The 11,881-nt window shown below is 42.6% G+C and overlaps 1 protein-coding gene and 1 long non-coding RNA gene across 4 annotated transcripts; both read right to left on the bottom strand.

Annotated features, from left to right (window-relative positions):
• Positions 1–445: 445 nt before the first annotated feature.
• Positions 446–1,473, bottom strand: LOC116802548. 3 transcript variants are annotated; one of them, XM_032726992.1, is made up of 5 exons: positions 1,280–1,473; positions 1,082–1,225; positions 998–1,008; positions 788–927; positions 446–732 (listed from the first exon to the last, which is right to left on the bottom strand). In XM_032726992.1, the coding sequence occupies exons 1-5, from the start codon at positions 1,363–1,365 to the stop codon at positions 685–687; spliced, it is 429 nt and encodes a 142-aa protein (XP_032582883.1). In that variant the 5' UTR covers positions 1,366–1,473; the 3' UTR covers positions 446–684. The 3 variants fall into 3 exon arrangements, with proteins under 3 accessions (XP_032582883.1, XP_032582882.1, XP_032582884.1); XM_032726991.1 differs by having other exon boundaries at positions 788–932; positions 1,078–1,225; positions 1,280–1,454; XM_032726993.1 differs by having other exon boundaries at positions 446–717; positions 788–932; positions 1,078–1,225; positions 1,280–1,380.
• An 8,119-nt stretch (positions 1,474–9,592) lies between these two features.
• LOC116802549 lies at positions 9,593–10,426 on the bottom strand. The gene is made up of 4 exons (XR_004362811.1): positions 10,292–10,426; positions 10,029–10,230; positions 9,843–9,891; positions 9,593–9,788 (listed from the first exon to the last, which is right to left on the bottom strand). It is a non-coding gene; the product is annotated as an uncharacterized LOC116802549 (long non-coding RNA).
• Between the last annotated feature and the right edge of the window lie 1,455 nt (positions 10,427–11,881).

The following is an 11,881-nucleotide window of genomic DNA, read 5'->3' as shown; positions in this document are numbered from 1 at the left end:
AGCAACAGCAGCGACGCAGTTGCCACCGGAAGCAGCAGCATCGGCGCGGTCACCACCAGCAGCAGCAGCCACGCAGTCACCACCAACAGCAGCAGCGACGCAGTCACCTCCAGCAGCAACGGCGCAGTCACCACCAGCAGCGGCAGCAGCAGCGACGCGGGCACCTCCAGCAGCAGCAACAGCGTCGACGCGGTCGCTACCAGTGGCGGCAACAGCAGCGGCGCAGTCACCACCAGCAGAGGCAGCAGCAGCGACGCAGTCGCCACTGGCAGCAGCAGCATGCAGCGGCGCAGTCACCACCAGCAGCAACAGTAGCAGCGACGCAGTCAACACCAGCAGCAACAGCAGCGACGCAGTTGCCACCGGAAGCAGCAGCATCGGCGCGGTCACCACCAGCAGCAGCAGCCACGCAGTCACCACCAACAGCAGCAGCGACGCAGTCACCTCCAGCAGCAGCGTCGCAGTCACCACCAGCAGCGGCAGCAGCAGCGACGCGGGCACCACCAGCAGCAGCAACAGCGGAGACGCGGTCGCCACCATCGGCGGCAACAGCAGTTGTGCAATAGGCGAATTATGAGACGTCGATTTTCCCTCGGACAGATCCTTCCTTACGGACTCCTGCTGAGTGCAATGGCGAGCCTGCCGTTCACTGCTTTTCCGACTCCTTACTTGGCCACTGGGCAATCATCCGGGATGGCAGTCACCGACGTTCCAAGTCTGGAAGAAAGAAAACTGGAAAATTTCTATTTTGCACTCAGATTTGTATGAAACTGCAATTCTGTCATACCGGAGCGTTTCCTGCAGACGTCGATGGGCTGCGGCGCATTTCTTCACCCGCCACAGTCTGAACGCTTGCATCATGCCGGACGGGCCAGACTGGCCGCTGCCTGGCACACGATGTCATCTCTGCGGCGGCGAGATGAGCAGCTACGCTGACAGCATTAATAATATTTTTCTTTTGCAGTATCAGAAAGGAGAAAGCAACATCACAACTCACATAAACAAAGCCTGCAAATGTTAAGAAGATACAAGCATTAGACTCGGCTCAAATGGGAACATCAGGCAGACTATACTCACGCACACACACAGACAAACATAAGCCTTTAGATGACGCGGACTGCGGCACACGTTTCTCCTCCACAAAAGTTGTGTGTGCACCAATGTTGACTGGCCACGCCGGCCGCTGCATACTTGCATCTCCGCAGCATCAACGTAAACAGCACCACTGAAAGCATAAACAGGATTACTATGGGAAATGCGCAGGAAAACAAATATCTACAATAAGAAATAACACGCAATTTCTCTGCTTCTTTTTCCCATTGGAGAAGTGAGACCCTTTCTTGAATATGCCATTGATACGGACATAGCGCAGGAGAAATACTGGAATTCCAAAAATACTAACCTGAACAATTCCAGTATTTCTGCCCGATAGGCGATAGGCTGGCTGCAAATATAATAGCCGATAAGCCCGCCAAACAAAAGGGCGCGAAATATCGATAATGAGCTGCCGTGAAATTGATAGCATATCGATATTCCGCCGTGCCTTTGAGCTATCGAAAAAGCCCGCCTACGCGCCTAGCCTAATTTTGCAAGTCAGTTGTGATTATAAAACCGACAGAGGCGCGCGCGAAACAGTAGCTAAAAGTGAAGCCAGCAGCAACAACAACAACTAATGGACGGCCAGAAAGTGAACCAAAGCGGAGGATGGGCATCGGTTTTATCCATCTCATCTGACGACAGCAACTGCTCATCCTCGCCGCCATCGGTTATAGTATCATCGCTGGATACCATGTCATCGCTCAACTATATTCCTAGGTTACTTAAACAAAACTATTTTCTCCTTGTTATAAGCTATTTCCTAAGTAAAGTAATATTCAAATTTAAACCATGGCGCGCAAAAACTGCCGCCAAATATTTCAAAAACATGGCGTGCAAAAAAACTACCGACACATATTTCAAAAACAAGGCGCGCAAAAAGCCGCCAAATTTTTCAAAAATATCTCCTGTAAATTTAAATTATAAATACTTGTAATTATGGCACGCATTCTGCAGCCAAAAAAAAATCCGAAAATGTAATTTGCCACAAATTGTCTCTGTATATTTTTAAGCAAAAATCAAAGGACAATAAAATGACAGCGTCACCATACGCTGAAAATATTAAAAAAAAAAAAAAAAAAAAAAAAACAATTGGAAAACTCACCACCAGATCAGCTTCCACCTAATGTACCTGAAATCAAAACCAAAATAAATGCATTAATAATAATAACAAACAATTATAAACACAATACTTACCTTCTACTTACCTCCCATTAATTTCCTGAAAAAACACAAAATTACACTATCATAACAATAAATACTCACCCAATCTCTATTTTCACACATTTCCATGGCCCCAATCGTTGCGACGGCCTCGGCAACTAATCCTGTTCCGGAGGCTCCAAGCTGCCAAACCTGGCGAAATGGCAACAAGACGCGGCGCACCTAGCTACTCTCGTTGAACGACCAAGCCGCAATCTAAACTGACGACGCCTCTGCCAAAACGAGACAGATCCCTCCACAACAATGACGACCGGCAAAGCTGACCTGCAATTTAACAAACTCCATAAATAATTGCATACATCTACCACTGAGGGTGGCAGAGAGAACCACCAAATGACAGCGGCGCGGGATAAACTCTCCACCTATAAATTACCTGCAACGCTATCCGGACATAAATGTTGCAAGTGGCGCGCATCCAGCGTCCGTAGCAAATTCCCTGCCAAACACATCTAATACTCACCTCCAATGACTCTCGAGGACTCCAGCAACTCGGTCCTTCCGTCCTTCTGGCGGGGGTACCTGAAAAGAAATAAATTGTACAATATTAGTACTAAATTTCAATGTTTTTTGTAAATTAATTTCAATTTATTAATGTAAACAAAACATGCAAGATGATAATGTTACCAGTCCATGTCTCTGTCTATAATCTAAAGCCTATGAAAAAAAATACTAACTTAATATTAAATACTAACTATGTCCAAGCCCCAAACTCACCCCATGCAATGTTAAACTCTAAATTCAAATAATTGTACCTACATATTGCATAAAATGTAATCAAAGGCAAAATAAATTTGTGGATGCGGAACAGAATTCATTCTGTCTCCGTACCTCCACCTACAAAGAAAGAAAAGGCGGGGGTACCTGAAAAGAAATAAATTACACAATGTTAGTCCTAAATTTCTATGTTTTCTGTAAAATCGCTACAATTTATTAATGTAAACAAAACATGCAAGACGATAATGTTACCAGTCCATGTCTCTGTCTATAATCTAAAGCCTTCATAAAAAATACTAACTTAACATTAAATACTAATCTATGTCCAAGCCCCAAACTCACCTCATGCAATGTTAAACTCTAAATTCAAATAATTGTACCTACATATTGCATAAATTGTAATCAAAGGCAAAATAAATTTGTGGATGCGGAACAGAATTCATTCTGTCTCCGTACCTCCACCTACAAAGTTTTAAAATATAATACTTATCTAATTGACAACTTGATGACTCCAAAATCGTGGCATTCCAGCTGCAACAACACAATAACAAGGGCCTCCAATTTAGCCCTCACAAAACGTACCTGAAAAGCAAATAAATCAACGCAATTAAAAAAGCAATAAAATACTCACCCCAGACTAGCTTCCTTTTTAAGTACCTGAAAAACAATAATAAACGCAACAATATAAACAAATATACACCAATATAATACTTACCTTAAATTAATTCCACTCAATGTACCTGAAACAATACAAATTAATGCAATCATAATTAACAAATAGCATATATAATACTTACCAAATACTATTTTTGCATCCATTTCCATGGCTATTCCGTTGCGGCGGCTCTCTGCTACAAATCTTAAAACGGCGGCCCCAAGCTGCCAATCCTGACGCTATGGCCACAAGACGCGGCGCACCTGGCTTCCTTCGGTGACAGACCGAGCCACAATCCTCTCTGATGACTTCTTCGCCAAGAGACGACTCCACCACCATATAGACAGCGGCTCTCAAGAAATGCAATGACGGCTGCGTGGGGCAACTCATTGCAACTCCTCTTCCTGACGAACGGCAATTTTATCTGCAATATATTCAAACAATTGCATAAAACTGCCACCGACGATACAACTGATACTCACCTAATGACGGCAGCGATGGATGCCGATACCAAGAACAACTAACCTGCAATCGCCGGCCGGACAAAATTGTTGCAAGTGGCCCACTTCCAGCGGCCGCAACAGACCACTGCCAAAATGCAACAAAACTTACCTGTGATGACTCCTGAGGCTCTCTGCGACGCGGTGCTCCTGTCCTTCTGATGGGGGTACCTGAAAAGAAATAAATAAAACAATGTTAGTCTAAAATTTTAATGTTTTTTGCAAAATAATTTCATTTTATAAATGTAAACAAAACATGCAAGCTGATAATGTTACCAATCATGTCAATGTCTGAAATCCATGCCTAAAAAATACTAACTTAAAAATTAATACTAACAAACTATGTCCAAGCCCCAAACTCACCCCATGCTATGTTAAACTCAAAAATTCAAATTATTGTACCTACATATTGCATTTATTGTAATCAAAGGCAAAATAAAATTGTGGATGCGGAACAGAATTCATTCTGTCTCCGTACCTCCACCTACAAAGTAAAAAAGGCCCTCAACGACGCGGTGCTCCTGCCCTTCTGGTGGGGGTACCTGAAAAGAAATAAATAAAACAATGTTAGTCTAAAATTTTAATGTTTATTGCAAATAATTTCATTTTAAAAAAAATGTATACAAAACAAGCATATGATAATGTTACCAGCCCATGTCACTGTTATAATCTAAAGCCTACAAAGAAAAATACTAACTTAAAATTAATACTAACTATGTCCAAGCCCCAAACTCACCCCATGCTATGTTAAACTCAAAAATTCAAATTATTGTACCTACATATTGCATTTATTGTAATCAAAGGCAAAATAAAATTGTGGATGCGGAACAGAATTCATTCTGTCTCCGTACCTCCACCTACAAAGTAAAAAAGCTCCATCCTGCTGACGTCAAGCATGCAGCTCCAGCTTCCAAGACTCCAACTATTGAAACAAGGGAACACAAGCTATTACTGGGAAATATATATGTATAATATAATACTTATCTAATTGCAAACTTGATGACTCCAAAATCGCGGCACTCCAGCCGCAATAACACAATGACAAGGGCCTCCAATTTAGCCCCTACAAAACGTACCTGAAAAGCAAAAAATCAACGCAATTATAAACGCAATGCAATATTCACCCCAGACTAGCTTCCCCCATAAGTACCTGAAAAACAATAACAAACGCAGTTATATAAACAAATATACACAATTATAATACTTACCTTAAATTAAATTCCACTCAATGTACCTGAAACAACAAAAATTAATGCAATCATCAAATAACAAATATTATACTTACCAATTTCTATTTTTACATCCATTTCCATGGCAATCTCGTTGCGGCGGCTCTCTGCAACAAATCTCGAATCGGCGGCCCCAAGCAACCAATCCTGAAGCTATGGCCACAAGACGCGACGCACCTGGCTTCCTTCGGTGATTGTCCGAACTACAATCCCCACAGACGACTTCTCTGCCACGAGACGAACTCCACGACCATAATGCCAGCAGCTCAATAAAAACGCAATGACGGCTGCGCTGGACAACTCTTCGCAACTCTTCCTGACGACCGGCAATACGCATCTGCAATACAAACAAACTCACTAAACAATTGCATAAAGCTGCCATTGACGATATAATCGGATCTTCACCAAACGACGGCTGCGTGGGATGACGCAGCTGAGAATAAATCACCTGCAACTTGTTGCAAGTTGCCCACTTCCAGCGGCCGCAACAGACCACCGCCAAAATGCAACAAAACTTACCTGTGATGACTCCTGAGGCTCTCTGCGACGCGGTGCTCCTGTCCTTCTGATGGGGGTACCTGAAAAGAAACAAATAAAACAATGTTAGTCTAAAATTTTAATGTTTATTGCAAAATAATTTCATTTTAAAAATGTAAACAAACATGCAAGCTGATAATGTTACCAATCATGTCAATGTCTGAAATCCTTGCCTACAAAATACTAACTTAAAATTAATACTAACTAACTATGTCCAAGCCCCAAAAACTCACCCCATGCTATGTTAAACTCAAAATTCAAATTATTGTACCTACATATTGCATTTATTGTAATCAAAGGCAAAATAAAGTTGTGGATGCGGAACAGAATTCATTCTGTCTCCGTACCTCCACCTACAAAGTTAAAAAAAATGTATAAATAAAAAAAATAAAAAATAAAAGCAATGTTAACAAAGTTTAAACAAATTAAACTAAATAAACAAATAAAATAAATTAAATAAATTAATAAATAAACAATTAAATTAAATATATTTAATTAAAACAAACGCGCTTCGCGATCCGATTACTCTCACGCGCAAACTAAACTAAACTCGTTCGTCAATAGACAAATTATTTGTTATAAATTGTCTCCGGCCGCAAAGTATTAAACCGTGACAACTAATAACATTCAGTGGTCTAACGAAAACGAACAATAAAACAGTAATTGTGCAACCGCGAAAAGACGCCGCCTCAACCAAAGGAAAGGAGAAGAGAAGAAAGGAAGAAAGTACACCTGGAGAAATTTTAGAAGAGAAGGAGGAATTCCAAAGCAAAGCAACGATAAACTGGAGAACACATTTAAATAAAAAATCCAGGGTATTTATACCACCACATTTATCGTTTAAATTTTTTAAATTTTTTAAATATAATAAAAAATATAATAAAAAATATAAAATAATGTCCAGTTCTGACCACCTTTTCTCGGAAGATGAGGTACTCTCAATTACCTCTAGCGAGCGATCTTCCCCTATTCATGTTAATATTTCGCCTATGTCTCACGGGTCCGGCAATTCCCTGGTTAATTCCGTCAATATTAACCAGAAGAAATTGCCTGCAAATCAAAAGAAAAGCCCAATTAACTCTTCTTGGGTAGCCTTTAATTTCTTTAATTCCCTTTCTCTAAATATGAAAGAGAATATAAACGCTAAAAATGCCCAAAGAGACCCCCTCTCGATCACCAATACTGCTGCACCTAATGTTGGCGCCAAAAGCAGCATCTCGAAGGGGAAATCGCCATCTTATCCTCCACTCTCTTCACAAATACACAAGCGAAATTCACTCCCCACAATGACTCACACAAACACAGCCGCACTCACAAACACCGACGCTACTCAAAGAGAGTTCAAATCCACCACAGCGACCTGCACTAATGCAGCTGCAGCCACTAATACGGACACAGAATTAAGAGGCGCCAAACCGAGCGACGCTATGGGAAATTTCCCCTCTCTCCCACACACCGACAGCGCAGAGAAAAATCTCAGCTCATCCACCAAAATTGGACGTAATGCTTCTTCCCCTCCTTCTTATACACACATACAAATAAATAAAGCCGCCGAAACAAATTTAGAAAGCTGCTCTAAATCTCCCGCGCTTGCCAATTCAAAAACTCAACCCAACAAAGCCAATGATATTGACAGTGGTGAAATTGCTCCACCACTTATACAAATTAACGACAGCAAGCAGGAGGAAAGACCAAGTACAACTGCCAAAGCTTTCTGGTCTATTTTTAACCCTAAACCGGACACTTCTAAACTCAGCCTAAGCAAAAAACCCACCATTCGCTCTGTAAATACTGGGAAAAGAAGCATTTCCCCTCATCAAAGGAGTGCTTCTTTACGCCCTGATGCTCAAGGTGATTTAAAAATAAAATCCAACAACAGATCCATGCCCACAGTGGTGAATTTAACAACAGCTCGTACCCTTAGTCGGCCTGCTGCTAAGCGGGACTTATTTAAATCTCCGTCCAGGAGCCCAGACGAGCAGCTCATGAGTTTCTCGGAAATGGCTGCTGGAACTGGTCCAATCTTTGTGGCACCCACAGTTCCGGCTCCTCTAACGAAAACTCCGGCCAAGAGGACAAACGATGATTTGGACTGCTCCAGTTTCAGGACGCCAAATAAACGATTATGCGTGACCTCCAATTTCAAATCTCCCAGCATTTTTCCACCCCTCACCACACCCGTTTTCCAAAGTAAGGCAGCCAAATCTGTATATGAGGAATCCAAAACCAGGAATCGACTCTCACACCAGCCGTTACCCTGCAGCACCAATGCTCCTGCTCGCAGTGCAACGACGGCACCCCCTCAAAATACAGATCCTGAGCTGCCACCTTGGAAACTGGTGCCACTAAGCTGCAGAGCGCCACCCATACTCGTTGACGACGTCAAAGAAATTGTCCCGCTCCTGGAAAAGTTAAACTATACAGCAGGAGTATCCAGCTACACTACCAGGGCAACTGAAGGGAACGGGGTCAGGATCCAGGCCAAGGACATGACCGCCTACCACAAAATCAAAGATGTCCTTATAGCAAACGGCTTTCCCCTATTCACCAACCAGCCAAAGTCCGAGAGGGGCTTCCGAGTAGTAATCAGACATCTCCACCACTCCACTCCATGCTCGTGGATTGTCAAGGAGTTGCTGACGCTCGGATTCACAGCTCGCTTCGTCAGAAATATGACGAACCCGGCTACAGGTGGGCCCATGCGCATGTTTGAAGTGGAGATCGTCATGGCCAAGGACGGCAGTCATGACAAAATTATCTCACTCAAACAAATCGGTGGGCAAAGAGTGGATATTGAAAGGAAAAACAGGACACGGGAGCCGGTCCAGTGCTACAGATGCCAGGGCTTCAGGCATGCCAAGAACTCATGCATGAGGCCACCAAGATGCATGAAATGCGCTGGCGACCACCTGTCATCCTGCTGCACCAAGCCAAGAACCACCCCTGCTACCTGCGTCAACTGCTCTGGAGAGCATATTAGTGCATACAAAGGATGCCCCGTTTACAAGGCCGAAAAACAAAAGCTTGCGGCAAACAACATTGACACAAATAAAATACGTACAATTAAAGACGCAACCAATAACTTTTATAGACGTCAAGGCCCTCCTCCACGCAATAACACCCCTCGGCTGCCACACAGCTCAGCAATCCTGAACAGATCAATCGCTGAAGCCCGCCAGGAAGCAGCCAGAAAGTCGATGTTAAATCCTTTCCGACAAAATATGAACGACAAAAGGCCACGTTTCTCCTCCCATGACTCTGCCATTCAGATGCGGCTGAATAAATGGCGCCGAAACACAAACAAGATACCCAAAAAGGGTAGGACAACTTCAAAAAACAACGCAAAGCCAAGACTGGTATCCAAGACAAGCAACCCAGCGCAAAGACATCTGGAAAATTACCAGGACATGCTCCGAAAGCAAAGGAGTGAAGAAAATTACCAGGAACCTGAAAAAGGTACTTCAAATCCCATGCAAGTTAACAACGACAGCCCTCCCACCACCAGCAGAGCTGCCAGAGCTAGCTTCAAACCAAGATTTATTGATGAAGCCATGCAATCGCCAAGAAATTCCAATCCTAACTCGCAAAAAGACTTCTTGGACGGTCCCACAACTATCTTAGCAAACAGAGTCGACAACTTAGAAAAGAAAATTGACATTTTAATGGCCTTAATCACTCAAGGAATAAACAATAAGCTGGACATGGACACATCCAACTAAATCTACATCTACTTATTTCTATTTAAATAATATATCTATCCGATGGAAAAGCGCACGTCTGTCTGCTTACAAATTCTTCCACTGTCATCACCTTCCTCGACGCAGCCTAATTTATCTGGAATAATAATTCAATTAGTGGATGCACAAAAATAATAAACAATACTCTCACCTCAACGCGCCTGGATAAACAAGCCCAAGACAACGCATTCCAGCTGATCCTGACGAAACGAGGCGGAGAAAATCAACCAGGACATAAAAGATGAATCGGTAGATCGAAATGAAAAGGATTAATGTGGCAGAAACATGATGAATAAAAGGCGACTCGCTGCAGCAATTTATGCACAACGTCACTTACCTGAACTTTCTTGCCACACGTTTCCCGATTAGTATCTCTTATCACCGATGCAATCTACTTGCAGTGCTGCACTGCAATAGACGGGCCATATAAGCTGCCTACGCTTCGCTCAGGGCACTTAGCGCGGAGCTGCAGAATCTATCCATCCGCTACTCTTAAATTCCCTCAGATCGACGAGCGCCTACACTAGAGACGCCAAAACCTGAAAACAAAACAATAACCCAATAAGAAAATAAACAAAGCCAAACAAATAAAGCACTTACCTCAACAAACACAGCCAACTGGTGATCCAACGCAACCAAAAAGAGAAGACGAGCCCTGCAAAGAAAAAACAAAATCGCCATCCTTCGTGATTATAAACACAATAAATTGACAATCTTACAACGCCGTCTCCTCCTCCTGATGCCACTGCACTAACAAGGATTACTATCCCGGAGCTGACATCATATTAAAAATAATTAAAATCCGTCTCCAAATTGTAAAAATTTCCCCAGCACCGTTTTTTCAATGATTTCCTGATAACCTGAAAGGAAAGGAAAATTAATAAGAATATAATACAAAACTAATCAAGGACACACAGAAAAATGCAAACCTGACGAGCTCATCCTGCCGATGAAGCGCACGTAAATCAGGAGACAGGCAGCGCAAAAGCAAAACTAAATCGCCAACTTTCGCGATTTTAAACACAAAAAATTGACAATTTTAGGATGCCGTCTCCATCTCCTGACGCCAAAGCATAAATAAGGATAATTTGCATGGCGCAGATGCCACATCAAAATGCTGCAAATCCTGTCCTTAAATTGTATATTTCTCCTCAGTTCTGTATCTTCGACGAATTTTCCGCTAACCTGTAATGAAAGGAAATTAAATAAGAATGCGATACAAAAATTATCAAGGACACATAAATAATAACAAACCGGACAGACAAAGTAGCAGATGCTAGTGGACGGCCTCATCCTGCTGACGACAAGCACGCAGCTCCAGCTTCCAAGACCACAACTATTGAAACAAGGGAACACAAGCTATTACTGGGAAAAATATAATTATAATATAATACTTATCTAATTGACAACTTGATGACTCCAAAATCGTGGCATTCCAGCTGCAACAACACAATAACAAGGGCCTCCAATTTAGCCCTCACAAAACGTACCTGAAAAGCAAATAAATCAACGCAATTAAAAAAGCAATAAAATACTCACCCCAGACTAGCTTCCTTTTTAAGTACCTGAAAAACAATAATAAACGCAACAATATAAACAAATATACACCAATATAATACTTACCTTAAATTAATTCCACTCAATGTACCTGAAACAATACAAATTAATGCAATCATAATTAACAAATAGCATATATAATACTTACCAAATACTATTTTTGCATCCATTTCCATGGCTATTCCGTTGCGGCGGCTCTCTGCTACAAATCTTAAAACGGCGGCCCCAAGCTGCCAATCCTGACGCTATGGCCACAAGACGCGGCGCACCTGGCTTCCTTCGGTGACAGACCGAGCCACAATCCTCTCTGATGACTTCTTCGCCAAGAGACGACTCCACCACCATATAGACAGCGGCTCTCAAGAAATGCAATGACGGCTGCGTGGGGCAACTCATTGCAACTCCTCTTCCTGACGAACGGCAATTTTATCTGCAATATATTCAAACAATTGCATAAAACTGCCACCGACGATACAACTGATACTCACCTAAAGACGGCAGCGATGGATGCCGATACCAAGAACAACTAACCTGCAATCGCCGGCCGGACAAAATTGTTGCAAGTGGCCCACTTCCAGCGGCCGCAACAGACCACTGCCAAAATGCAACAAAACTTACCTGTGATGACTCCTG

The sequence above is a fragment of the Drosophila sechellia genome, unplaced genomic scaffold (genome assembly GCF_004382195.2).
Source record: "Drosophila sechellia strain sech25 unplaced genomic scaffold, ASM438219v1 U_161, whole genome shotgun sequence".
Taxonomy (NCBI): domain Eukaryota; kingdom Metazoa; phylum Arthropoda; class Insecta; order Diptera; family Drosophilidae; genus Drosophila; species Drosophila sechellia.
Note: the sequence above shows the minus strand (reverse complement) of the source record. Positions and strands in the feature narration are given on the sequence as shown.